At 50.5% G+C, this 26,472-nt stretch overlaps 1 protein-coding gene and 2 pseudogenes across 2 annotated transcripts in view; 1 reads left to right on the top strand and 2 right to left on the bottom strand.

The window, feature by feature from the left end:
• LOC149338273 (toll-like receptor 2) overlaps positions 1 to 26,472 on the top strand; it is a 68,633-nt gene that overhangs the window by 15,173 nt on the left and 26,988 nt on the right. Inside the window, exon 2 of one of the 2 annotated variants that reach the window (XM_089547587.1) lies at positions 5,319 to 5,871. The exons of the other annotated variant lie outside the window; for it this stretch is intronic. Coding sequence (XP_089403713.1) covers positions 5,319 to 5,502 — 184 coding nt within the window. The 3' untranslated portion in view covers positions 5,503 to 5,871. Of the gene's footprint in view, positions 1 to 5,318; positions 5,872 to 26,472 lie in introns of those variants that run through there. 2 annotated transcript variants of the gene reach the window in all.
• On the bottom strand, positions 13,216 to 15,115 carry LOC149338277 (uncharacterized; annotated as a pseudogene).
• LOC149338276 (uncharacterized) lies at positions 17,012 to 25,613 on the bottom strand (annotated as a pseudogene).

The following is a 26,472-nucleotide window of genomic DNA, read 5'->3' as shown; positions in this document are numbered from 1 at the left end:
GTATCTTAGTTTGGAAATTGTATTGCGCTGCGCCAGCGTTTCAAAGCTATCTGGTTAGTAAAGCTGGACTGGGGTGAGTTAGATTCAGTAAAGCGGAAATCTGGGGTAGTTGGTTTGTCTGTTTTTTTTCTGGTGCCCAACTAATATCCAATAATTCTAAGTAAGATGAGAATATGAAACGTAGTGCTAAATTCTCAATACTCTCTATCATGTTATTAAAGGTGCACTGAAGAGGAATCTGAACTCGTCTTTTTGCCGTGGGAACTCAATCTGCACGTTCCGAGCATTCTTATAAACTTCAATTTATTGCCCTGTGTGGCTGATTTTCCTAATTAAATCGAATTAACGTCTGGCTCCCGCCTTTCTTTTTTTTTAATTCTCCCTCGTACGGCGCGCAGTCGACCAACGCGTGGAGAGCCTCTCAGCCAGTCCCGCGGCGGCTTGCCGCTCTGCCATCGGCGGAGTAATACGTAGTAGTCCGTAGAAGCAAATAGCCCGCGCGTATTTTTATTTCTTCGGGCTTATTTTGCGGCTATATATCTGCGAATGAAACTATTTATTCACGGAAACCTAAAAAACAAAATAAAGCGAAAGCAAAGCCTCCACGGAGCTGGCTGCTTGCTTGTAAGAGCTTGTGAGACAGTTTTCTGTTTATTTCCGCTAGTTCAGCTTGGAAGTTACCAACAAGGTTCACTGAATTGAGCTGCCCCGCTACTTGCTTCAGGTAGCGCATTTCAGCGCCTTCCTGCAATGGCCTCTTTCATCGTCCTAAATTGCCGTTCGGTCACGCCGCTGCATTCTCTGATACGAAATTAGAAGTGCATTCGAACCATGTCATTGCCATGTCACCATCAGCAAAATTTGCGTTGCAAGAAGGTTATGAGCCTTTCGAAGAATTCATGGTAAAAAAGGGAGCCGTAACCAACACGCAATAAACAATGACAGAAACTGCAAAACAGAAAGAGCAGCCGCAGGGGCCGTCGCAAGAAGAAACAAAGGGCTCTTACTTCCATCAAGAATTTGTAGAGAGAGTACATGGGACTGCGCCACGGCCACAGGCGCCGCATGGCTGAATGAAGCCAAGTGGTTGTTTGCGCGCGTTGGTGAGACAATCAAAAACTTGAAGCGCTCGTGTGCGTCACATCTTCTTTCTGAACGGCAGGCAGAAATACATCGGAAGGGGCTTCTAACAGAGAACCTATTAGGTAGACACGCTTGCAAAGAACTGAATGACTTGATGGGGGAGTAGCAACAAGTGTGCTCGGCGATCGAGATAAGGAGTCAAATGAACGACAACAATCTGGAACAATCTGGATGCAGTTGCACGTGGCCGCGACCAATGGAATCAACTCTTTTCGCGTCTCGATGCACACAAAAAATGATAAAGAAGAGTGCCGGCGGCTCTGAGAGTGAATAAACAGTGTTCACCAAATGTTTTATTTATTTATTTATTTATTTATTTATTACAAATTTATTTTAGTTCTGAATACTGAAATACTGGAAATCAGTACGTTTAGTACTGAAATAAACAGTACTGAGGAGTGGTTGGTCGGGACGTGAGTAGCTCCGGCGACGAAGAATCGGCCACACGCAGTTGTGAAAACCGCGGGGCGAGAGGCAGGGTTGCACAAAGAGCAGTTATCAGCCCAAGCGTCAGTAGGCCGCCTTCATAGCTTCGCCGTCGTTGGCGTAATCTTTTATTGCGAAATCAATACTACGCTCATGACCGGCCTTTCGCGTAGCGGCGGCCGGTAGCCACGTTTGACCTTTAGAACGACCTCTGACGTCATACCAGGGTGAGAGATGGGCTACTAAGTCGAGTCGTCCCGCAGCGGCGGCCGGTAGCCGCGCGTGACATATACAATGACCTCTGACGTCATGCCATTCCTAGTGACGTCATAGCGTGAGGTCATAACAGGGTGATAGATGGGCTACCAAGCCTAGTCGTCGCGCAGCGGCGGCAGGTAGCCACGCGTGACATTTAGAATGACCTCTGACGTCATGCCATTCCTAGTGACGTCATAGCGTGAGGTCGTACCAGGGTGAGAGATGGGCTACCAAGTCGAGTCGTCGCGCAGCGGCGGCCGGTAGCCGCGCGTGACATTTAGAATGACCTCTGACGTCGTGCCATTCCTAGTGACGGCATAGCGTGAGGTCATACCAGGGTGAGAGATGGGCTACCAAGACGAGTCGTCGCGCAGCGGCGGCCGGTAGCCACGCGTGACCTGTAGACGCGGCGCACTGCGTTCCTTCTTTAGACGCGGCGCGCCGCATTCCTTCCGTTAGGGGCGCTGCGCTCGCTTTCGCAACCTACCAGGCTTAACCAAAGCTAAGCCCCCGCCAGTTTTATTCAAACTGCCCCGGCGGAAAAAGGGAGCCATCCTGGAGACTCAGGGCTAGGAGAGCATGAAAGGGTTGTAATATGGTTTGAGGCGGCTCACTTGAAACGTCGCGGGTAAGGCGGGAGTCGTCCTAGGTTTCACCTGGTCGATTATTCAGATCACAGGTGACGTACGCTCCAAGCTACGGTAAGGGCCGGTGTGCATGGCAGAAAATTTGAAAGAAGGTGGGATAGAGAGCTCGACTAATGAGCCAGTGGGGAAGTGAACAGCACGCTCGGCCTGATTGGACTTATGTCTGGAGAGGGTTTGATGTTCGGAGGTGATGGACCGAGCCAGCTGGCGGCCCTGCTCGGCGTGACGGGTGACTTCAGAAAAGGAAGTGTATTCGGCGCTGTCGGGGTCGTAGGGGAGGGTAGTGTCCAGAAGACAGGAGTGCTCACGCCCGCATAAAAGAAAGAACGAGGAATAGCCGGTCGTTGCTCGAGATGCAGTGTTGTAAGCATAAGTGACGAACGGAAGGACCTGACCCCTATTATAGTTGTCGGAGTGAACATATATGGCAACCATGTCTCCAAGAGTCCGGTTCTATCACTCGGTCAGGCCGTTGGTTTGAGGGTGATAAGCAGTAGTGGTTCGGTGAATTGTGTGGCAGGCATCCAGGAGCTCGTGAACAACTTCAGATAAAGAAATCACGCCCGCGATCGCTATGAAGTTCCCGATGAGCGCCGTGACGAAGGACGAAATGATCAAGGAAGAATGCGACGTCGCGAGCACTACCCGCAGCGGTCTTAGCGCACCGAATGGCGTGGTCTACGGCGGAGTTACCCTTCGATTCCCGGCGGTCGTGAATGGAAGCAGCCCATAGAGGTCGATGCACACACGGTCGAAAGGGCGAGCTAGGCACGTTCGTGGCTGTAACGGGTCGCTCGAGGGGCAAGGAGCAGACTTCCGCTGCTGACAGGAAGTACATCAGCGAACATAATGACGAACAAAGTTGTACATTCCGCGTCAATTGTGGCTCTTGTGGAGTCGCTCGTATGTTTTCAGCAAGCCAGCGTGAGCACTCGAGGCATGATGATGTGCACAAATCTCAGAGCGAAGTTCTGGAAGAACCAAAGGTCACCTCCCGCTCTTCAGATCGCAAAATGGGCATCTTGGCTTCGAAGGGCTGTATAGAGAAGGATGCCGTGGGGGGCGCATGAGGAACGTCGAGGAGGGCTGAGATCCATTGATCCTGGCGTTGTTCAGAGAGCATATCCGTGGTAGTAAGCGCTACGAGTAAGGAGTCAAATATGGCGTGGTTCAGAGAGCATATCCGTGGTAGTAAGCGCTGCGAGTAAGGAGTCAAATACTGGCGAAGAGGGTGCAGGAGAGGGCAGTGGTGAGCCTTAAAAGGCATCAGCGTCAGAGTGCCTGTGGCCGGACCGGTAAACGACATAGTGCTGAATTCTTGAGGGCGAAGGGCCCATCGTCGAGGGTGTACCGAGAGATCTTTGACAGTGGCCAACCAGCACAGAGCGTGGTAGTCAGTGATGACGGTGGAAGACCGGTCATATAAGTACGGGCGGGATTCCGTTAAAGCGTGCACGACGGCAAGATGCTCCTTTTCCACGGTAGGGTAGCTTGCGGTAGGGGCGCTCGCACACAGCAGGGGCGCTGGCGGAGAGAAGCATGGGTACCGGTTTCGATATGCTGGACGACAGTGGTCGCACGGCCCAAGTAAGTTGTTTCATTGCCAAATGAACAGCGAAACTGGTTGGGCAGGGCAAGGAGAAGAGCATGGTTAGTTGTGCCTTGGTCGCAGTCAATGGAGCGGTAGAAAATGTTCGAGGACAGCGGGTGATCATAAGCGGCATTACGCGGAGCAAGGGCAGTAATGTAGGCACCATGCGAAGGCTTATACCTTATCGTCCAAGGCAGAGATCAATTCAGCAGCTTCAAAATTGATGAGGCACTCTCCTCGAAGCAAGGCGAACGTAGCAGAGGAAGTGCTCGAGACGAAGATTTCGGTAGCACCGTGGTGACTGTCGATGATGGAGAAGGGAAGACGGACCTGCCGGAGAGCGGAATACACGTTGGGAAGGCGAGAAGAGAACGGTGGCGTCAAAAATAGAGGCGGCGCACACAGGGACGAGCACAGCGCTGTCGGGGGGAATGTCTGTTCAACAATGTCTTTTCCCAGAGCGACATCGCAAACCTTTGGTTTCACAATCACGAGGCCGACATTCCAAACTGGGCCATTTTTAAAACCACGCAGATCTTTGGTCGTCCGGTTTTGCGAAAAATCCGCCCTACGCGCCCAGCATACAGACGAAATTTTTACCAGCTACCTTGAGGACACTATATTCTTCGGTAAAATTCTGCACCAAGGCGTCTAGCCTGGCCTTCCTGCCACAGACGAGCCCAAAACGCGTGATCTGTGGTGTTGTCCGCGAAGACGATGTAAGGCAGGACACATCCCAGGTCATGTTTTCCGTGCCGGCATACTTAGCGAGCATATCGGCTACGGTTTTGTTCAGGCGCTGCATCAGTCCGTTCGTCTGCGGATCGTACGCAGTAGTAAGCCGGTGGCTTGTTTGGCTATAGCGCACAATGGCTTGCGTTAGTTCCGCCGTGAAGGCTGTTCCTTTGTCCGTGATGAGCCCATCGGGGACGCCGTGTCGTAGAAAAATGCACACCACAAAAAATTTGGTGGTGTCTGCTACTGTTTCGTTCGGCAGGCTTTTTGCTTCGGAGTAGCGAGTCAGGTGGTCGGTCGCTATGATGATCCACTCATTTTCTGGCGTTGACTTCGGGAAAGGGAAGTGCAGGTCAATGCCGATACGTTGAGATGCCTTTCAAGGTGATTCAATAAGCTCCGAAATTCTGCTGGTTGTGTTGCTGGGGTCCTACGTCACTGAAAAATCCCAGCAGGATTTCACATATTGTGCGACATCAGCGGAGTGTCGGGGCCACTAATACTTCTCTTGAATGCAGCGGAGGGTACAAGAAAACTCGAGATGTCCAGCTGTCGGCTCGTCCTGTGAAGAAATTCTTCGCGAAGACTGGCAGGTGCAACAAGGAGGTAGGCCGTTTCGTTTGCTGCGAAGTTGTTATTCGCGAGGACATCAGTCTGTACACAAAACGAAGGCAACGCTCGCCTGAACGAGGCGGCGGTTGAAGAAACCTTGCCTTCCAAGTACTCGATGAAACGTTTTAGCTAGGTGTCCGAGCGTTGCTGCTGTGCAAAAGACCAGGAGCTGATGGGTCGGAGGAAAGCATCCTCATCGTCGTGAGAGAGAGAGAGAGAAAAACTTTAATTTAACAGGAATTCGGGGCACGCCCCAGGGTCCCCGCACGACCCCACTGCACTCAAGTGTTTATGTTCCTAAGGTTCATAACACTGGCAGCACGGCCGGTGGCGATGGTCTGCACAGCCGGGTCCTCCGAGCGCAGCAGGGTCTCCCAGTCCTCCCAGGTCTTGAGGTTCTCTAGGTCCCGCGGGGGAGGGTCCGCCGGGCAGAGGGAAAGGATGTGGAGGAAAGAAGCGAAGGGTTCTGGGCATAGGGAGCAAGCAGGAGTGGGGAAGGAGGGATGATAGTGGGTTAGGGTAAGGGGCGAGGGAAGAGTATGTGTTTGTAATCTGCGCCAGAGTGTTGCGTGTCTGTTATCTAGGGAGGGGTGGGGCGGGGGGTAGAGCTGGCGAGAGGCTCTGTATGCCTGGGTCAGCTCACTGAATGAGTGCATGCGATCCTTCGTCAATCCCCGATCCGAGGCCACCTGAGCCCGGTTTAAAGAACCTCGTTCTAAAAGGTTGGCGGCCTCGTTTCCGGGATTCCCGGAGTGCGCAGGCACCCATTTCAGCTCCACTTGGCGGGGCGGGGGTGCATCGGGCGAGTCCAGTATGTCAAAAGCAGGGACATGAACTCGGCCTCGAGCAAAATTTAGAATCGCAGTTTTAGGGTCACTTAAAATATACCGGGCTTCCGTGCGGGTGATAGCAAGTGCAATGGCGGCTTCCTCTGCAGCCTCTGGGGACGTGTCTGGAGGGAGAGGTAGTGTGAGGAGGGTGGATGAAGAGGAGTCCACCGCAGCTGCTGTCGCTTCATCACCCGTGCAGGCAGCGTCCACCCATACGGCGTCCGGCTCGGGGCCGTACGCTCGATGGAGTGCCTTCGCACGGGCTCTGCGGCGCTGCTCATGGTGGGACGGGTGCATATTCCTCGGGAGCGGCCTGATGAGAAGCTCTCGGGGAAGGGATCGTGGGATGGCGAGGAGGGTTGGGTCGTTGGCCGGTATTCTGATTCCCAGGGAGTCCAGGATATACCGACCTGTGGAAGTTTTTGTGAGCCTGATGTATTGGGCCTGTCGGTGGGCCTCCACCAGTTCCCCGATCGTGTTGTGGAGGCCCAGGCCTAGTAATCTGTCTGTGGGTGTGTTGAGGGGAAGATGAAGTGCTACCTTGAATGCTTTGCGAATCAAAGCGTTTATGTCATGTTTGGATAGTTGTAAATATGGGGTAGTGTACAGTACACGGCTGAGGACAAAGGCAACATGAGGCGACATAGGTCGCGCTCCTTCATGCCTCTATGATGTCCCGAAACCTTGCAGATGAGGTGCGATATCGCGCCTGCAACCTGCTTGAGTTTCTTGAGGGTAGTGGGGTTTTTGCCATCGTTCTGGATGTGCAGGCCCAATACACGGAGGGTGCCAACCTCAGGTACCGGGTAACCATTCAATTCAATGGCAATGGGGGAGCGGGGACAGCGGCGGTTCTTAGGCCGGATGAGGAGCAGTTCGGACTTCTCTGGGGAGCAAGACAGTCCGATGGTCCGTGCGTAATTTTGGGTGAGGGTGGCTGCTTCCTGTAAGGTGTTCTCTATGTCGCCGTCACTGCCGTGGGTGGTCCACAGGGTGATATCGTCTGCATAAAGAGTGTGCTTGAGGTGGGGAATAGTTGCCAATTTCCGGGCGAGGGGTATGAGGGTAATGTTAAAGAGAAAGGGGGAAAGGACGGACCCTTGAGGGGTGCCGATACTCTGAAGTGTGTAGGAGGGGGAAGACAGAGGGCCGAAGCGTATCTCAGCCGTGCGGTCAGTCAGGAATGCTTGAATGTAGGCGTACGTGCGCACACCCACATTCAATGGGGATAGAGCAGTCATGATCGCCTGATGTTCAATGCGATCAAAAGCTTTGGAGAGATCCAAAGCTAAGACTGCCTTGGTGTGGCCTGGAAGAAGCGGGTCAAAAAGGTCGTGTGTGAGTTGCAGCATGGCGTCCTGTGCGGATAGATGAGGGCGGAATCCCACCATGCTATGCGGGTAGAGATTGTTGTCCGCCATGTGACTTGTGAGTCTCGCTAACACAACATGCTCGAGGAGCTTCCCGAGGCATGAGGTTAGCGAAATCGGGCGAAGGTTTTGAATGGTGAGTGGTTTGTTGGGTTTTGGTATAAATATTACCTTCGCGTGGCGCCAGGACTGCGGGAGGTTACCCTCCCTCCAGCACTGGTTGAAGTATTTCGTAATGCGGGTGATCGATCGGTCATCCAGATTACGGAGCATGGAGTTTGTGATTTGGTCTGCACCAGGTGCGGAGTTGGCGCGGAGAATCAGGAGGGCCGCTCTGACTTCCGTCTCCGTGATGTCGGTGTCGAGTGTGGGATTTGGTTGTCCTGTGTAGTGGGGTAGAGGTGTGGGGCCGCCTGGAGATGTGTACATGGTTTGAAGTGTGTCTAAAAGGGTGTCGGGATCGTCAATGTGTTCATGTGTGAGGCGTGTCACGTGGTGCTGTGCTGCTGATTTTGTGCGTGTGGGGTCAATAAGGTGTCGGAGGAGTTGCCATGCACGTTTGCTGGACAGGTTTCCGGCGATGCCGTCACATATCTGTCCCCAGTTGGATCGACAGAGCTCCTCAGAGTGCTGTTGGATTTGTGTCTGCAGCGCGGCCAGCCGCTTTTTAAGCGTTCTGTTGTGTTTGTTGCCTTTCCAGCGTTCCAGGATGCTGTGATAAGCCTCCCAGAGGTGGGCTAGGCGTGTGTCAAGGGTCGGTGTTTCGGTTGTAGTTTCAATGTGTCGCGTGTTGTGGTGAACGTCATGCTTGAGTGACTGCACCCATGCGTCGATGTCTGCGATGGGAGTGTCTGGGAGGGCAGTGCGTGCAGTGCGAAATGCATCCCAGTTAATGAGTTTGTGTATGGTATTTGCGGGACGGGGTGGTTTGTATGGGACAGTGATTTGTATAATGTAATGATCACTGTCCAGTGTATGTTGTGTTCTGTTCCAGGTAACGCCGCGGATACAGCGGCTCAGCGTTAGGTCCGGACTGGTGTCCATGCTGACACTGTTGCCGATCCGCGTAGGCGTCTGAAACGTGTTGTGCACAGTGAGCTGGAGGTTCTGCAGGAGCAGCCAGAGCCTGCGACCTCGATGTGTCGTGGTTGTGTATCCCCAAGCAGTATGCTGACTGTTGAAGTCCCCACCGATGAGTAGGGGATGTTTCCCTGCTAGATGGTGTAGCTTTCGCAGAAGTGATTCTAGCGGGGCCATCGGCAGGGACGTGGGGTGGTATATGTTTGCTATAAATATAGAAGGAAGTGAATGTGTGTGATGTATAAGTTCCGTGATCACGCAGGGCGTCTGAGACGTAATGTGATGAGTTTTGTAGGTGAGGCTGCGGTGGTTGAGTGTGGACGTCCTGGGTGTGTTAGTGGTATCCGAGTGTGTAGATGTGTAGCTGGGGAGGGTTGCTTGGTGTGCAGTCTCCTGGAGAAGAAGTATGTGGAGCGTGGGTGTGATGGTGGGAAGGAGAAGTTGCAGAGGTGCGCGCTTTGCCCGGAAGCCGCGGCAGTTCCAAGTTATAATGGGGATGCGCCGCATCTGCAGGGGTCGTGACAGGCAGTCGGCATCAAAGTGCGTGCGTCCGGACTTGTAAACCACGGTCGCGTCAAACTCCTGGAGGCACAGGTTCCATGGAACAAGGCGGCCTACGCGGTGCTTGAAACTATCAAACCAGCAGGGTGCATGGTGATCGCGGCCCACCTTGAACGGTGGTTCGTACAGGTAGGGGCGCAATTTCGATGTACCCCAGGTGATGGCTAGGCACTGCTTCTCAACCGCCCGGTGGCTTAGTGGTTATGGTGCTCGGCTGCTGACCCGAAAGTCGTGGGTTCGATCCAGGCCGCGGCGGTCGAAATTCGATGGAGGCGAAATTCTAGAGGTCCGTGCACTGTGCTATGTCATGTGGGTTACAGAACCCCAGGCGGTCGAAATTTTCGGAGCCCTTCACTACGGCGTTCCTCATAACCTAAGTTGCTTTAGGAAGTTAAACCCCCATAAATAATAAGCCAAACCTTCTCAGCTGTCGTATAGTTAGCCTCGGCTCTGGACAGAGCGGCGAGCGTATGCGATTACTTTCTCCAGTATGTCAGTTTTCTGAACGAGGTCGGTGCCTAGGCCCACTCTGGACGGTATGAACTTCAGTCTCGGCGTTTTAAGGCGGAAGCCTTTAATTCCTCATCGTTGTAAGCAGGAGTTGTCGACATAAATGTGACGCTTTTCAATTGGTCGAAATGGTCGTGACGTCACAGTGCACGAATTTCAAACGGGGCCAATTGTACTTTGGTTAGTAACCATGCAACCAATTAAAGGGATCGTATAGTGATGCTCCAACTAAGTGTGACTGAGTTTAGTTCATTGCTTAATTAACCAATTAGCCTAATTAAGCTTTCTAGTCAGACCAGAAAAATAAATAAAACCGAGAAGGAATTTGGTCGAGTTCGGGAATCGAACCAGTGCGAGACGAGCACGGTAACCACTCCGCCATGCCAGCTCGATGGTTTGGAATGAACAAAGGCGCGTCTAGTGAAAACGGACGGTGTCTTCGTTCCCTCCCATCTTCCTCCCTTCCCTTAAGGCGAGGTTCAGGTGCCCACCGAGATATGCGAGACAGATACATTTCCTTTCCTCAAAAACTAATTTACTGACAACCAAGACGTAGAGCCGAACGGGCGATGGCGTTCTGTGGATTCCTTGGCAGCGTAGCAAGAAGCTATCGTGTTCCACACTAAGAGGCGAAGCTTAACATCGTAAGCACGCACCAGTGACACTAGCCGCAACACCGCGCTTAAGGCTTTCGCCTCTCCACGCTTTAGGTCAACAAAGCACCCCCCTTAATTTTTTTATCAAAGTGCGCGAAGATCAGCGGGAACTGTAAACGACGCTGAAGTTTCCTGAAGGCTACTCCTTGCGGCGCTTCCCATTTAAACGGCGCGTCTGCTTCGGATATGAACTATTGCGATTCCATGGAACCCGCGGTGGCTCAGTGGTTATGACATTCTGCTGCTGACCCGAAAGACGCGGGTTGGATCCGGGTTGCAGCGGTCGAATTTCGGTGCTGGCGAAATTCTAGAGGCCCGTGTACTGTGCGATGTCAGTGCACGTTAAAGAACCCCACTTGGTCGAAATTTGCGCAGCCCTTCATTACAGCGTCTCACATAGCCTGAGTCGCTTTGGGACGTAAACCTCCATAACCCAAACTAAACCATAACAACTGAGCGGCTGTGATGTGCACGTCTGTGCTGTTGCGGTCAACGAATGCGACGGCAACGGAGACGCAGACCTCCGTTACGGCCTCTCTTTCCGTCTTTTCTCTTTCACTATTATAGAAACTTCCTCCCTTCCTTCACGGCGTGGTTGAAGTTTCCACCTACATGTGAGAAAGTTAGTGCGCCAAATTTTTCGTACAAAATCAGGATCACAACGAGGACTCACAACAGCCAATTAACGGAGCAGCTTCACTGCAGCACATTCGTGATCTCTTCGGGCAGTGGATGTGCTGTTCTGAGAGGCCTCCCATAGACTCCGAGCGACTTGTCCAACGGGCAAGGAGTCGCACCGAAGGGGCAATGGCGATCCGTGGGCTCCCTGCTAGCGCTGCAAAAGGCCGTCGCGTTCCATTCTTGAAGGCGAAGCTTAAGCGTCCTCCAATTTTTTTTTAACCCAAGGCTTTACTAGGCTGGCTGTGCCGATTCTGCTGCGTCTTCACGGATGACCTTGTACAGGAGAAGAGCAGCTGCATAATAACTACGTGACATACCACGTGACTTGCATCACCTGCAGCCGCGCGCTCCGCCGTTGCCGCTGCGCGCTTCCTGTCCAGTGTCTCGCTATGAACGAAGCAAGTCAGCCGGAGCCGACGTCGTCGACAGTGGGTCCAAGCAGACGTCGGGCCAAGTCTGATCATCTGGTCGACATTGCGAACCGTGCGAGAGATTTAGGAATCGATAGGGGGTGTAAACGCGCTTAACGGGCAGCCGAAAACAATGAAGAGCGGGAGCTTCGAAAACAAAAGAAAGGCAGATAACTTGCCCCCTGGTACAGTGAATACCTCAGTCGCGCTTGAAGATACGTGGCAGTAGTGAAATATGTGCGCTGCATGCGTAGGCATTGACAACGTTCAGGCAGAAACACGGCAGTGAAGCCTACATCTGTCTTCTCCAACGCCAGGAACCTCAAAGCACGAATTATGCGTCACTGATCCAGGGAGCGTTCGTTGTGTACATTGGCGTTGGCGTTGACAACGTTTTACATTCCGATCATTTTAAGGAAAGGAAATATGCATAACTGGCTCCCTGAGACAGTGAACGCCTGAATCGCGCTTATAGGTGCGTGGGGTATTGAGAGAGAGAGAAGAGAGAGAGAGAGAGAAATGTTGGCTGCAGGCATTGACAACGTTGTACCTGAAACGCGGCGCTGAAGCCATAGGCCTTGGGCATTCATTGTGTTCATTGGCGTTGGTGTTAAGTTCCTAGACTCCCATGATTTTGAGGAAAGGCAGGGCGCATAACTGGCTCCCTGGATCAGCGACGCATCATTCGTGCTTTGAGGTTCCTGGCGTTGGAGACGCCAGGAACCTCAGCGACGTGTAGTTTCGCTTGCATAACCAGGGTTAGCTGAGCTAAGCCGCGGCCATTTTAAAGCGCAGCTTTTTGGCGCCCGTTTCTGCGTTTCGCGGCCTCGCCGTCGCCGTTGTCCGTTGTAATCAGCAGGGGACACCTTAGTCGTTCTTTAAGCTGCGAAACCAATGAAGCCAGAGCTTGGAAAGCAGAAGGCTAGTGGGTAAATTGGTTTTTGAGGAAAGGAAATGGTGCACTATCTGTCTCACACCCCTCGGTGGACACCTGTACCAGAAGGAAGGCGCACAACAGCCCTCGTGGAACAGTGGACACCTTAATCGTGCTTTAAGCTACGTGGCTGTAGTGGCAGATGTGCGCAGCATGCGTTGGCATTTACAACGCTGTGCGAGAAACGTGGCGCTGAAGCCATAGGCCTTCGGCGTTAGTTGCGTTCATTGGCGTTGACTGTCTGTCTGTCTGCAAAACTTTATTAAGGCGGAAGCCTTTAATGCCTCATACTGTCGTTAGCAGACGCGTCGGCAGGCGTGTCGACATACGCGTCGGCAGAAGTGTCGACAGACGCGTCGGCAGGAGTGTCGACAGACGCGTCGGCAGATTCGTCTGCCTTTCGGCGTCACTGCTTAAAAGGCTCAAGGTTCCAGCATGAATAAAGGCGCATCTAGTGAATGCATGGGCTTCATAAATAAAATAAAAGGAAAATAAAAAATAAAAATCAGAAAATAAACAAAAATAAAAACAAAATAAAGCAAGATGTGAAAATGAAAATAAAAACAATAAAGTTAAGAAAAGGAGCAAAAAAATATAAAAAAATATGAAAAATAAAAAAGTAAATAAAAACAAACAGTGCACCGGAAACGCTTTCGCCTTGCAGCACTTTAGAGAGCCAAAGTGCCCCCTGAATTTTTATTGTTGCATAATAGGGAGAAAGTTTGAGGTATCCCGTAAAGGGCCACCTCTCACAACCGCTAGGTGCGCTCCTCAGTACAGGAGCCCGTTGGCGACTGCTGCTTCTCGGACGCGCTCGACCAGGGCCTTCTGGCTCACCAGGTCGGAGCAGCCGAGCAGGGCTGCTTCCCAGTCCGCCCGGGTGGGGTTGGGCTTTGGGGTGAGGTTCGGGGTTGACTGACATGTCCATACCATGTGGAGTATGTCCGAAGACTTCTCCGCAGAGTACGGAAACTTTCCTGTACATGCGGGATCAAAGTGCTTTAATACTGCCGGGCACAGCAGCGTTTTCGTGCAAAGACGGAGTGTGCGTTCCTCCGTCTTTGTAAGGCCCTTACAGGGCTTAGGACAAATTGCATGGCCGGATTGGTAATTTGTCGCGGCCGATTTGGATTGGTAATTCAGTAATTTGTCGAAAAGCGAGGGCCGGATTGGGTTCAGGATCCGTTTCGCAAGGATCTGAAGGCATTGCCCGGAGAGTGAGCGAACGGGTGGCGGCATCTGCCTTTTCATTGCCTTTGGGGCCCATGTGAGCAGGAGCCCACACGATCGTTCGAGACGCCCCGAGGTAGTCGCTATTTTCAAGGATGTGATACGCAAAGAAAGGAATGTATCCCTGTTGAATAGAGACGCGCCTCAGCAGTCGGGAAGAGCGGACGTGTCTCACGTCGGCTCCGCCGAATTTTATGATCCTTTCCCGAAGCATTTGCCGAAGCGCTGCGACACCATCTGGTACACTTCCAGAACAACGAGGAGACCACCCACCCTTGTTCAGGTGGGACCGTTTTCTCAAATCCTTCGAGAATTTGAAGACCAAGCGGATCGCGCGAGTTGCTAAGCCTAACAGTTAGGCCACGACTCAGCTGCCCGCCGCGGCTCCGCGGGCAAATTCTGCCGCAAACCATGACGACCCTGATGGGATACGACCCGGAGGGGATGCAGATTGTCACCATGCCGCAGGCGAAAACCCCAGTTTTCGACAAGGTTACGGAGGCGATTATCCAACGCAAGATAGAAGAGTGGGAACGCGCATCAGCCCGTGACAACCACTCGGCACGGCAAAAAGGTCGAACGCCAGATGGACGCGTCACCGCGGCAGGGGATACGCCGCTGCAGCAGACGCCCCGCACGCAAGTCAAGCGTTGGAAGCCTCCTCCGCAGCCGCGTCTGGACAAGCAAGATGCAGTGATCATAATCAAACCTAAAGGAACGCTGGATCTCAGCAAATTCAGGGGAAGCAACGCGGTCGGAAACGCCTTGCACATTGCTGCTGGCGTCGACAAGGGCTCAGCCGAGCTCAGCGTTTGGCCCATATGGGAACAGAACATCATCGTCGTCGGGGTGCGAGACGCCCAAATAATCAGAAAGATCCTGGCAATTCACGAAATTCAGCTTGGGGACAATGCACAGGCAGTGTACTCCTACCTCCGCCCCTCCGACGACACTTGCAAAGGAGTAATACAAGTGGACCCGAGGGTTTCCAACGAAGACATCACGAACGCGCTTCGCTCCCCGGACGCACCAGTGGTGAGCGTGAGAAAATTAGGTTCCTCCAACGTGGCGGCCATCACGTTTGAAGGAAGAAAGGTTCCGTTTCACGTCTTCTACTATGGTGAAGCGGTTCCAGTACGCCTATACAAGAAAACAACGCCAGCCTGCGCACTGTGCGGGAAACTTGGACACCGGGCGGATGTTTGCCCTTGCCCTTCGAAGTCACGATGTCCGCAGTGCGGTCAGCAAGATGTTCCAGAATCCCACGACTGCCAACCCAAGTGCACGGTCTGCGAAGGTCCACATCCCATGGGGTCGAATCAGTGCAAGTACAAGTACCGAACATCACAAAAAACCAAGCCCAAGACAGGAGAATTCAACCACCGGTCAAGATCCAGGCTTCGGAACCGGTCCGGCAGCAGAGGTCCATCGAGCAGCGGGGACCGACTGACCCACCAGTACCAGTCCAGCAACAACTAAGCACCACCCGGCTCACGCTCTTCAAGCAATGGACCTGGGACTACCGATAATGTATCGCACAACAACGGCAGTCGTCCAGCCGAGAAGACAACAGGACCCCATAACAAGGAGCAGCGCAACGGCAGCAAGGTGAGCTGGGCAGATGTAGCTGCCTCCTCCCCCGAAGCGTTGGCTTACAAACGACTTAAAGCAGAGATTGAACAACTAAAATCAGAAAATAGCACATTGAAACAGCAGTTAGTCATCGCAGTCAATCCAAACAACACATTACCTCCATCGACGCAACAGGCATGTCCGATGGAAGAAGATAGGGCAGAGCTACACCCCCCGTCTCCACACCAGTTAGATGCTAGCACCCCCGAGAGGCAAGCAACTACACCAGACGCACCCCACCAGGCACCAACTCCGCAGGCACCACCATCGCAGGCACTAAAGCAGCAATATACAGAGCACCCCCAAACCCAGGAACGCATCACTCGCTTGGAAAAAACAATTCAAGACCTCATTGAAAATAAATTACAAATTATGATCGAGACGACAATCAAAAGTATGTTCGAATCAGTTATTAAACCCATGATGGAAAACCTCGAACCAGTTTTAATAAGGATGCAATCGCAGGAGATCAGAATTGACCGCAAATTTCAGGAATTATCAGATGGTTCTCACAACAGAGGCACAAAGCTGCAGGGTAAAATGGGAACTCGTCGTCTGCCAAGCACTCAGCCAGATCTACAACCTGAGGGCGCACCACATGATGAGGCACAAGTTTCTAGTGTTCAGCATGGCTCCACAACGTAGACATAAACTTACTATCCTACAGTGGAACTGCAGGGGACTAAAACGGAAGAGGGAAACATTACAGCAATACATAGACTGTCATCCCGATACGCCGCAAATAATAGCCCTGCAAGAAGTGAATATGGAGGCTAAGATCAGAGGATACTCAACACATCAAACAAATCCCTCGACATGCATCTTGGTCCACAAATCATGCACGGCAATAACTGTAGACCTTAATCTAGACAGCGACATTGAATATACCTTCATAAAAATACTGCCACAGCACAGAAACAGCAAGGGCACCTATATACTCAATATATATAGTCGCCCCAAACAGCACCGCGTAGCCTTCGACGTGATCTTTCTTAAAGCCCTAAGAGAAGCCCAAAAAGCTCCCCTAGCTATAGTTGGCGACTTTAATGCTTCTAGCCCCCTATGGGGATACCCCAGGGAAGACACGAAAGGCAGAAAACTAGCATCCGCCATCGCTGACATGGCCCTGACCCTACTCACGGACCCGCAGCACCCGACGCGAGTCGGCACCAGCGTAACGCGGGATACTTCTCCCGACCTCACGCTCATCCGCAATGCCCGCAACTATGAGTGGCTCAATACAGGAGAGACCCTAGGCAGCGATCACTACGTGCTGCAGACCATCTTCGAAAGCAACAAGCACAGCAAACCACGAGGGCAAGCCAGAATTACAGACTGGGAGACATTCAGAAAGGACACCAAACTAACCACATCCGAACAAATAACCAGCTACGAAGATTGGGCGGCTTCCATTCTCGACCTTAAAGAAAAGCTCACAAAGTCTCTTGCCACCACGGAGGACCACCCAGCTGTTGACAACCACCTCCTACACCTTTGGGAAGCAAGACGTAGTCTTATAAAACGGTGGAAAAAACAAAGACACAATCGGAAACTAAGACTTCGAATAGCCAAGCTTACTATTCAAGCAGACCAATACGCATGGGACCTCGCTCGCACCAATTGGCTAACGAAGTGCGAATCCCTCAAAGGCCGCCTAGACACCAAGGCTACATGGAACCTTCTGCGATGCCTAATTGACCCTCCGAAAGCGAAGAGTGAACAACACAGAAATTTGCATCGAGTCCTACACAGCTTTCAAGGCACGGATCATGAACTCGTGGATGAACTCACGCGTCGCTATATCTGCACCGCGCGAGACCCACAACCCTACAATAAGGAGTACCGTGGGGAACCGAACGAAGTCCTAGACAGAGATTTCACTTCAGAGGAAATCATTGCAGCACTAGCAGATATGCGCCGAGGCACAGCCCCGGGACAAGACAAAATTACTGTCGGACTTCTGGCCAACCTCGGCACGGAGGCTCTGCAGCAACTCACGGATTACATAAACGAATGTTGGCGTACCGGCACCATTCCACAAGCATGGAAAACAGCCAATGTACACTTTATTCCCAAACCCGGCAAGAAAATCAGCATTGAAAACCTGCGCCCCATATCCCTCACGTCGTGTGCAGGCAAACTCATGGAAAAGGCAGTCCACACCCGTCTCTCCAATTATCTTGAGGACAATGAGCTACTGCCACACACGATGTTTGGATTTCGGGCACACTTGTCCACCCATGATGTGCTTCTGCAAATCAAACGTGAAGTCATTGATCCCGCACGCACAAACAGTAACCGAGCGCTTCTAACACTTGACCTCAAGGGAGCGTTTGACAATGTCAAACACTCCACAATCCTCAACAACCTCCACAGCATGAACTGCGGACAGCGAGCCTACTCGTACATCAGCGATTTCCTTACGGACAGAACCGTCAACATCAGCACCGGCTCAAAACACACAACGCAAGTGAAGATGGGCACGAGAGGCACTCCGCAAGGGGCAGTACTATCCCCACTTCTCTTCAACATTGCACTCCTAAATCTCCCACCTCTTCTCAATCAGGTACAGGGCATACGCCACGCCCTGTACGCTGATGATATAACCATCTGGACAACCACGGGAAGTATGGGAATGATTGAAGAACAACTACAAACCGCGGCGACAACAGTTCAAAATTATGCCCGGGCGTGTGGACTAACGTGCTCACCCGAAAAATCCGAACTGCTAGTCTTCCGTCAACGCAAGAATCAAGACACCATCAATATCCGCGTAGACAACTCACCCATCAAGGAAGTTCAGACCATGAAGATACTGGGTCTGTACATAAATAACAACGGCAACAACCTTCTTGCCCTCCAGAAACTACGGCTCGTGAGCGAGCAAGTCGCCAGGATGATCGCCAGGATAACGACGCGCAAATCGGGGATGCGAGAAGACGATACTCTGCGACTGGTGCAGGCTTTCGTTGTAAGCCGCGTCGTCTACGTAGCGCCCTACCTCCGCCTTAAGAAGCGTGACATCAAAAACCTCGACATCATAATCAGAACTGCCTACAAGAAGGCCCTGGGACTCCCTCTTGCGACATCGACGGACCGGCTCTTGCGACTGGGTGTGCACAACACGATCGATGAGCTGATAGAGGCACACCTTACGGCGCAGGTGGTACGGCTCTCCACAACTCGAACTGGCCGACAAGTCCTGAGTGATTTAAACATCAATTGCCCCCGACAGCTAGACACCAAAACCGACATCCCAGCCTCATGGAGAGGACAACTCAAGGCAGCTCCACTACCCAGGAATATGCACCCTGATTTTCACCAGTCAAGACGACAAGCACGAGCCGAAGCCATGAAAAGACACTACGGCGGGCGCGAGGGCGTGTTCTATGTCGATGCTGCGGGTCCCGAGCAGGGAATGACGGCCGTCGCGGTAGTGCACCAAAATACAACAGTCGACGGACTAGTACTGGCTAGCCAGGACATACTGGCTGCGGAAGAAGTGGCGATTGCTCTAGCTGCAACACACACTAGCTCAATATACATTCTCACAGATTCACAGACAGCGTATCGCAATTACCTCAGGGGCAGGGTCGCACCGCTAGCAGCTAAAATCCTGCAAGATAGCTACATCCGTGGCTACCAACCCACACACAAACACTTAATATGGGTACCAGGTCACCAGGGCATCCCAGGGAACGAGAGCGCACATGCCTCAGCCCGAGCATTTCTCCCCCGGGCACCCAGTGCGGATGCCGTGGAACCTCCTACCCCACTACTAACTTACAATGACATACTTCAGCACTTAAGATTATCCCGTCGGGTCTACCCTCCGCCGGCTAAGACACTAGATAAAGGGGAGGAACAACACCTCCGAAAGCTACAGACCAACACTTACAACAACCCACGAAGACTGCATGCCATAGACCCGGAGTCATTTGACTCACAATGCAAATTCTGCGGGGAGAAGGCGGACCTGTACCATATGGTATGGGCCTGCCAACGAAATCAGGCGATCACTGTTAATAACCAGCCAACGCAGGAGGGGTGGGAGGCAGCTCTGTCCAGCTCGGACGGAAAGAGTCAAAAGCAACTCATCGAAAGAGCCCGGACAGCAGCCTACGCCAATGGGGTTCCGGACTGAGAGCTCCAACCACGGCTACAACCTCCTAAACCATTTCATTAAAATATTTTCACCACCACCACCCTGTTGAATATTTCTGCAGGCCCCTCTGAAGTCAGCAATGATGACTCGCGAGTCCTGGTCTGCGGCGACTAGCGCAATGGCGACCTCCTCCGCACGTGTTGTCTTGAGCTCGGAACGTTAGGCCGTTCACCGCGACGTTTTGGTGGACGACTCCGGAAGCTTCCACGTAGAAGAATCCGCGTTTGTTTTCATATTGGCGGGTCAGTGCCTCCGTCCTAGCAAGGCGCCTGCCACTGTGGTCGTCACGTGTTATGTTGGCCGGAAGAGGACGCTTGTGCAGGGCGTACCTCCAGACTTCGGGGGTGCGTACGCGCTCTTCCGTTAGTGTTACGTGGTGGGTGTGTAGTCGGGCTAACAGGCGGCGTCCCAACGGCGTCTTTGAAAGTCTTGTGTGTTGATTGGTCAAGTGTGCCTCCCGGAGCTCCGGAAAGTGTTTACCTAGCTCCCCAGGCCCATGACGCGCAGATTGGACTCGTTCACCGAGAGATCGAGGGCACGCTTGTACATCGCTCTGAGAATTACCTCGAGGGCGTTCTCGTCAACCTTGCGGAGGTGAATGTAAGGAGTAGAGTAGAGTACTTGACTGGTCCCGAAACATGCGTCAGCCGCAAGGCGTCTTTGCACCGTAACCCCCCGCGTGTGTTGCAAAGACGGCGGACCATCCGGCCAACCTGGTCCCCCACCTTGAGCAATTTTTTTTTGAAGAAAGTTAGGCTTTATTGGTCCAAAAATATACAAAACAACATAAATGTACAGACGGGGGTCCCAAAGTCAAAGACAGAACCAAGACCCTCGATAAATCATTAGTACAAGAAATGGTTACAGCATAGTTAGCGGATAAATACAAAATATAGAAAATATAAAATCAATACTTCACAAAAACAAGGTCAAAAATCACAATAACGCAGGCAATATAACACATCAGCAAAAAGATAATAACACATCAGCATTCCAATAAATATACTTTAAGTTTGTTTTTGAATTCAGGCAAGGAAATTGATGTTTTTAGATTGGGTGGCAATGTGTTCCAAATTGAAATGGCTTGAAAAAACGACGTCGATTTACCATAATTGGTATGGACTTTTGGAGTAGAAAATTGTTTCTTGCTGCAAATGTGGTAGGGTTGTGATTGATGAGCTGATTGGGGTCTACAAACTGAAAATGTAGGGTGCCATGTAGTAATCTAAAGAACATGATTGCAAGGTGATACTGGAAAAGATGGTGGACTGGTAAAATACTGTGCTCCTGTTATAAAGAACGAGCATTAGATGAGAAAGGGCTACGGGTAATAATGCGGATGGCCTGGTTTTGTAAGTGTTGCAGAGCCGATAAATGGCAGTGATAAGTGATCCCATAAGTGATGTGACTATGTATGAAGGCATAATACAAAGATAGGAGTAGGTTGCTTGGAAAATATGGACGCGCCTTAATTAGAGCTCTGATGCCAAACATAGATCTTTTTTTTTATGAGCGATATGGACGGAAAATTTAAGAGTTGAATCAAGAATAACGCCGAGGAAGTTGGTGTTATCAAAAGCCGGAATATCACAAGGACAAAAGTTTAACATAGGACACGAAATAATTTTCTGGCTACTTTTGAACACTATGAATTTCGTTTTAGAGGGATTAATCAACAACTGATTATCAGTGCACCATTTGGCTACAATACTTAGAACGGCATTCAATTCAAGAGTTAGATCATCTATGGATGTATTAGATAATGACACGGTAGTGTCATCAGCATATGAGACGCAGTGAGTTGGACTAATAGAATTAGGAAGGTCACTAATATACAATAAGAATAGTAAGGGTCCTAAAATAGAGCCCTGAGGAACACCTTGGTTAATAGTTTTAGCTTGGGAAAAGCTTCCATCAATATTGATTATTTGTTGACGATTTTGTAAATAGCTTTTCAGCAGTCGCGACACGGGACCTGTAATACCATAAAATTCGAGTTTTTGAAGCAATATGGAGTGATTAATCATATTGTTACGGTACTTATGCCGGGTCGGTGTACTTACGCCCGTCCGCGCTGCGGCGCAAGTGAAGAAGGAAGACGAAGGGTGCAGCGAAGGAGAAGAGGACGACGAAGGGGCGCGTACTCGAGACTGGGACTGGCTCGACGCTGGCCGTTCACCGTTTCACTGCTTGCTCCCCCATATCCGTTCAGCCTGTAAATAAACCCATTCCCTTCGTCACAATATCAAAAGCTTTTGTGAAATCTAAAAAGACCGAACCAACAAAGTCGCCATTATCAATGCCTTGCTTGATAAAATCAGTCAGAGATCAGTGGTAAGTTAGTCGAGCTGCCAGACCGAAAACCAAACTGATGGGGGGAAATTATCTTAAATTTATCTAGGTAATTGTTTAAGCGTTCAACTATCAATTTCTCCATGAGCTTACTGAGAGACGATAAAATAGATATAGGTCGATAGTTAGAAATTAATCGTCTGTCTCCTTCATTGAACACTGGGATTACCTTAGCTGTTTTGAGGCAAGCATGAAAAACACCTGTCTTTAGGATGAGATTAAAAATGGCTGAGGCTTAGCTAAGGTTAAGCCTAGTCAGATGCGAAGCATATTGATGGCTAGGCTTGGTAATACATGGCTTTCCTCGGTTGAATACTTGGTCATTTTAATACAACCACTAGAAGTGTAGCAAGGATTGCCGTGGCAGCTATATACGGGATCATCGGTGAATTCAATGCAGAGTGTACAACCGCTGCCCCAGCACCGGCTACAACAGCATTCTTGGCACCCATGGAAAGTACATTGGAAACACCCTTAGTTATTCCACCACCGCTACCATTCCCTATAGACTGTATTGATGTACCCCCAGCAGCAGCAGGCAGCGCCTCTGATGTGGAGCCTCCACCGCCGCGGCCGACCGCGCGAGCCGGCAGCCCATCTCTCCTCTGCTGTGACGTCATGTTGTCACGTGGTGTCACGTGGTCACGTGGTGTCACGTGGTCACGTGGTGTCACGTGGTCACGGTGGTAGCTCCACCGCCGCGCTCGACGGGCTGTAGTGTAGCTCTAGTAATATGCTTCGCATAATAACATGACAAAGTGGTTCAGAGATCAGATTGGCTACAAGTTTAAGTTGCCGAGAGGATATCTTATCTAATCCAGGGCTAGTGTCTTTGAGGCCAGTAATCAGCAGTTCGATTTCACGAGGAGAAACAGGAAAAAGAAAAAAAATCTTTGCCTCTCCCGTAACCGAGAGTAGAGTAAGCATGAAATGTTTACGGGCATAACACATTGGTTGTAGGTGGTACTAATGAAAATCTTGAAATTGGTCTAGTGTTCAACACACCACACCACACATACTGTGCACTGGTCCATGTGAACGCAATCGTTTCCTGTGTGTGTCTGGGGAATCTCTTCCGCTCTGCCTCGTCAGCTGTATCTGGTTTCTGTTTGCCTTTCATCTTTGTAATCGTTGTTTTCATTCCTCGGTTATTTGTACCACTTTGCCTATGTGACACTGGTGACGTCACCACTGGATTACGTCACACATAATTGATGACGAAGTAATCACAAACTAGTAATTTGTGACTAATTACTGATTAATCACTAAATACTAATTACCTGCTAATTAATGACGCTTAAGCTTCGCCTTTAGGAGAGGAACACGACTGTGTGTTGTAGCGCTACCAGGCAGTACACGGAACGCCACCACCCGTTCGGCGCGATGCCTTGCCCTTTGAACGCGACGCTTTTTGAGGAAAGGAAATTACGCAGTAATTCTCTTTCATCTCGGTGCACACCCGAACCGCACCGTACAGGAAGGGAGGAAAGCCACCACCCGTTCGGCGCGATGCCTTGCCTTTTGAACGCAGCGCTTTTTAAGGAAAGGAAATGGAGCAGTAATTCCGTCATCTCGGTGGACACCCGAACCGCACCGTACAGGAAGGGAGGAACGCCACCACCCGTTCGGCGCGAAGCTACCGGCGCTTGTATGACGGTCCTGTAAGAGGGCTTAGAGAGTCTCATTAAATCTCGTTAAATCTCGTACGGTGCCCGGACGCTCTCGTTTCAGTTCCCGGATGTGTGGAATTCAGTGCCCGGATGTTGGCTCTCGGTCTCGGCGTGACGTCACCACACTGCCGACAACGGGAGCTAAAAGCATTTCGTGCTTAAAAGATTGTTTTGAGCGCTTTATGCTTATCTCTGAACTAAGTGGACGACTATTATGAGGCGCAGAAAGGAAGTCACTAAAGGCATTTGCAATGTCGAATGGATCAGTGTAGACTGTACCATTGAAATTAATTTCAGTAAGGGGCTGTTTGCGCTGGGTAATTTGAGGAAGTCACTGAAAAGTTTCCATTGCTTTTTAGTGTTGTTTTCATTTTTATGTATTGCATGCTCATAATAAGATTTTCTCACATGTTTCAATAGATTATTTAGCACAGTAGCGTAGTTTTTATAGCGTGCAGCTAAAGAAACATTAAAAGGCTGCTTCTTGGTTTTTTTTTGTATAAATTTTCTTTGCGTCGCATACAGCTTAGCAAACTGTCTGTCAGCCAGCCATGGATTGTGGGGAAATTTGTAATTCTTTCGACACTTTACTGATGTTGTACTCTGAGATACGCAGATGGAAAAAAGACGGCAAAAACATTCCATTGCTCGCTCCGAATCGTTCGATGAAAAGCACGGAGACCAGTCAGTATCACTGATAGCCCTAATAAATTCTTCGCTATTGAACCTGGAAGTGTAGAAGACTGAACGCGAAGGACGAAAACTTCGCCGTGCGTAATGAAAATAGGAAAATGATCTGTAAGGTCGAGTTCGATGACCTCTGAGTAGGGTGAGGGCGAAATATTGGTAAGAACATGGTCTATTAACGAGGAAGATCCACTGGAGGTACATCTGGTTGCCGCATTTATGAGACATTCGTACCCGAAGCCACTTAAACAGTCAATATAGGAAACAACAAAATACTTTTCCGTATCTAGAAGGTTAATAGTAATGTCTCCAACAATTATAACATTCTCGTTTTTGAAAGATAGTTTATTTAATGTGGCATCTAGCGCTAACAGGAACTCAGGGATTGATGATGACAGGGAACGATAGATGCAGCCGAGTACCAGCTTACGGCACTCAGCGGAAAATAGTGAATGATTGGCTTCAATCCAAACTGATTCGCAATGCGTTGCATTCAGAGCGAGATCTGATCTATGGTGGTATGAAATTTCTGGGGAAATAAAAATTGCAGCGCCCCCATAGCTGCTGGAAAGGCGATTGCAGTATTCTGGTATATAAGATGTAAAACCAAACAGGTTGCCGTCAGAATTGGAGAGCCAAGTTTCAGAAATGCAGATGAAAGAAAACGAGTGTCGAAGTGAAGTGATAAAGTTATCGATAGATTCATGGTTTTTCCTGAGGTTGCGTGCTTTGAAATGGATAAGATAGTGAGTACTGTTCGCAAAGATATGTTGAAACTTATCAGGAGATAATGGAATGCTAAAGGGGGATTCAACTGAGATAGAAGCCATGCAGTGGCAAAACTAGGTCGAAACCTAAGGGTTTGTTTCCGAACTGCTGCGGAAGACCTGCAGGTCTGCTTCCGATCTTATGCGAAAGACCGTGCTTTCGTCAGTCTTACGCGCAAGAATGCGACAGTTGTTAGTCCAGAGATGCTTCCAATCCATTTCGTTCTTGAGCAGCTTAGCCCTAGCAAATAGTTTCTTGTTGTCAAATGTAAGGTTCTCATTCACAAATACTGAGGCAGATGAAGTCACAGGGAAGCCAATTTGGTCCGTTGTGGGGCGAGCTTTACGTGCCTTGCTCACGAATTCATTTTTCTTTTTTCCCGACACACAAACCGAGCATTCAAAAGAAAACATTCGACAGAAGTCTGTCTGGTTGGGAAATTTAATGTTAGGAGAAGGTAAGTGACGCCAACCAAGTAAAATACAGGAAAAAAAACACGACGTTTCGGGACCGGCTCGGCCCCTTCTTCACGGTGTGACTACGGGCGAGCGCAGCTTGGCTTTTTAAGCCCCTGTGTGGAGGACCTGCGGGTCAATGGCCGCAGCCCATGGACGTAGGATGAGGGGAGAGTCCCCAGGGGAGAGTCCCCCTCATCCTACGTCCATGGGCTGCGGCCATTGACCCGCAGGTCCTCCACACAGGGGCTTAAAAAGCCAAGCTGCGCTCGCCCGTAGTCACACCGTGAAGAAGGGGCCGAGCCGGTCCCGAAACGTCGTGTTTTTTTCCTGTATTTTACTTGGTTGGCGTCACTTACCTTCTCCTAACATCAAACCGAGCATTGATTGTTTTTTCAATTTTGTTTTTGGTGGCTACACGATGGACTATGTCAAAGTCAGCAGAGTCGACAGGACACTCAATGGCATCACCAATGCTCTCCAACACATTTTTAACATCTTCGCCTTTAGTCACAGGAACTCCCCTTATTTCAACATTGTTGATCCTTGAGTACTGTTCGAGTTCTGCAACCCTCTTGTGCAGGTTTTAATTTTCATCTGCCAACAACTTGTCGGCAGCAATAAGCTCGGAGTCCTTTGCTTTCATTGCCTCAAATTCCTGATTGATAAATTCAACACTGCTAAGCAAAGAAGCATTGTCGTCTCCATCAGGAGCTTGCAGTTTCGAAAGAACTTTTGCAGTGATCTCGGTCACCACTTCGTCAAGTTTTCCCTTTAGTAACAATTCTAGTTCTTCAACTCTTTTTGCGAGTTCGACATTCGTCGGCATTGCAAACGGGTTACACAAGCAACAAAAAGTACAACCGCAGCTGGCAGCACTTGCGGCAAGAAAAAGGAGGCGAAGAACAGAGAAAATTGAATTCAACTAACCTGCAAAGCAGTTCAAAGATTTAGCGAAGCTTGCAGAAACCGCAAATGCTGCCAGAAAGTGATGAAAAGCCGGAGAGGGATCCTTATATCGCTGAGCTTTCTGTTGGGACAGGGGGCGTATTCATCGATAGCTAGTGTT

This window comes from Amblyomma mixtum, chromosome 6 (genome assembly GCF_055824585.1).
Source record: "Amblyomma mixtum isolate Tamu chromosome 6, ASM5582458v1, whole genome shotgun sequence".
In the NCBI taxonomy this organism is placed as follows: Eukaryota; Metazoa; Arthropoda; class Arachnida; order Ixodida; family Ixodidae; genus Amblyomma; species Amblyomma mixtum.
Note: the sequence above shows the minus strand (reverse complement) of the source record. Positions and strands in the feature narration are given on the sequence as shown.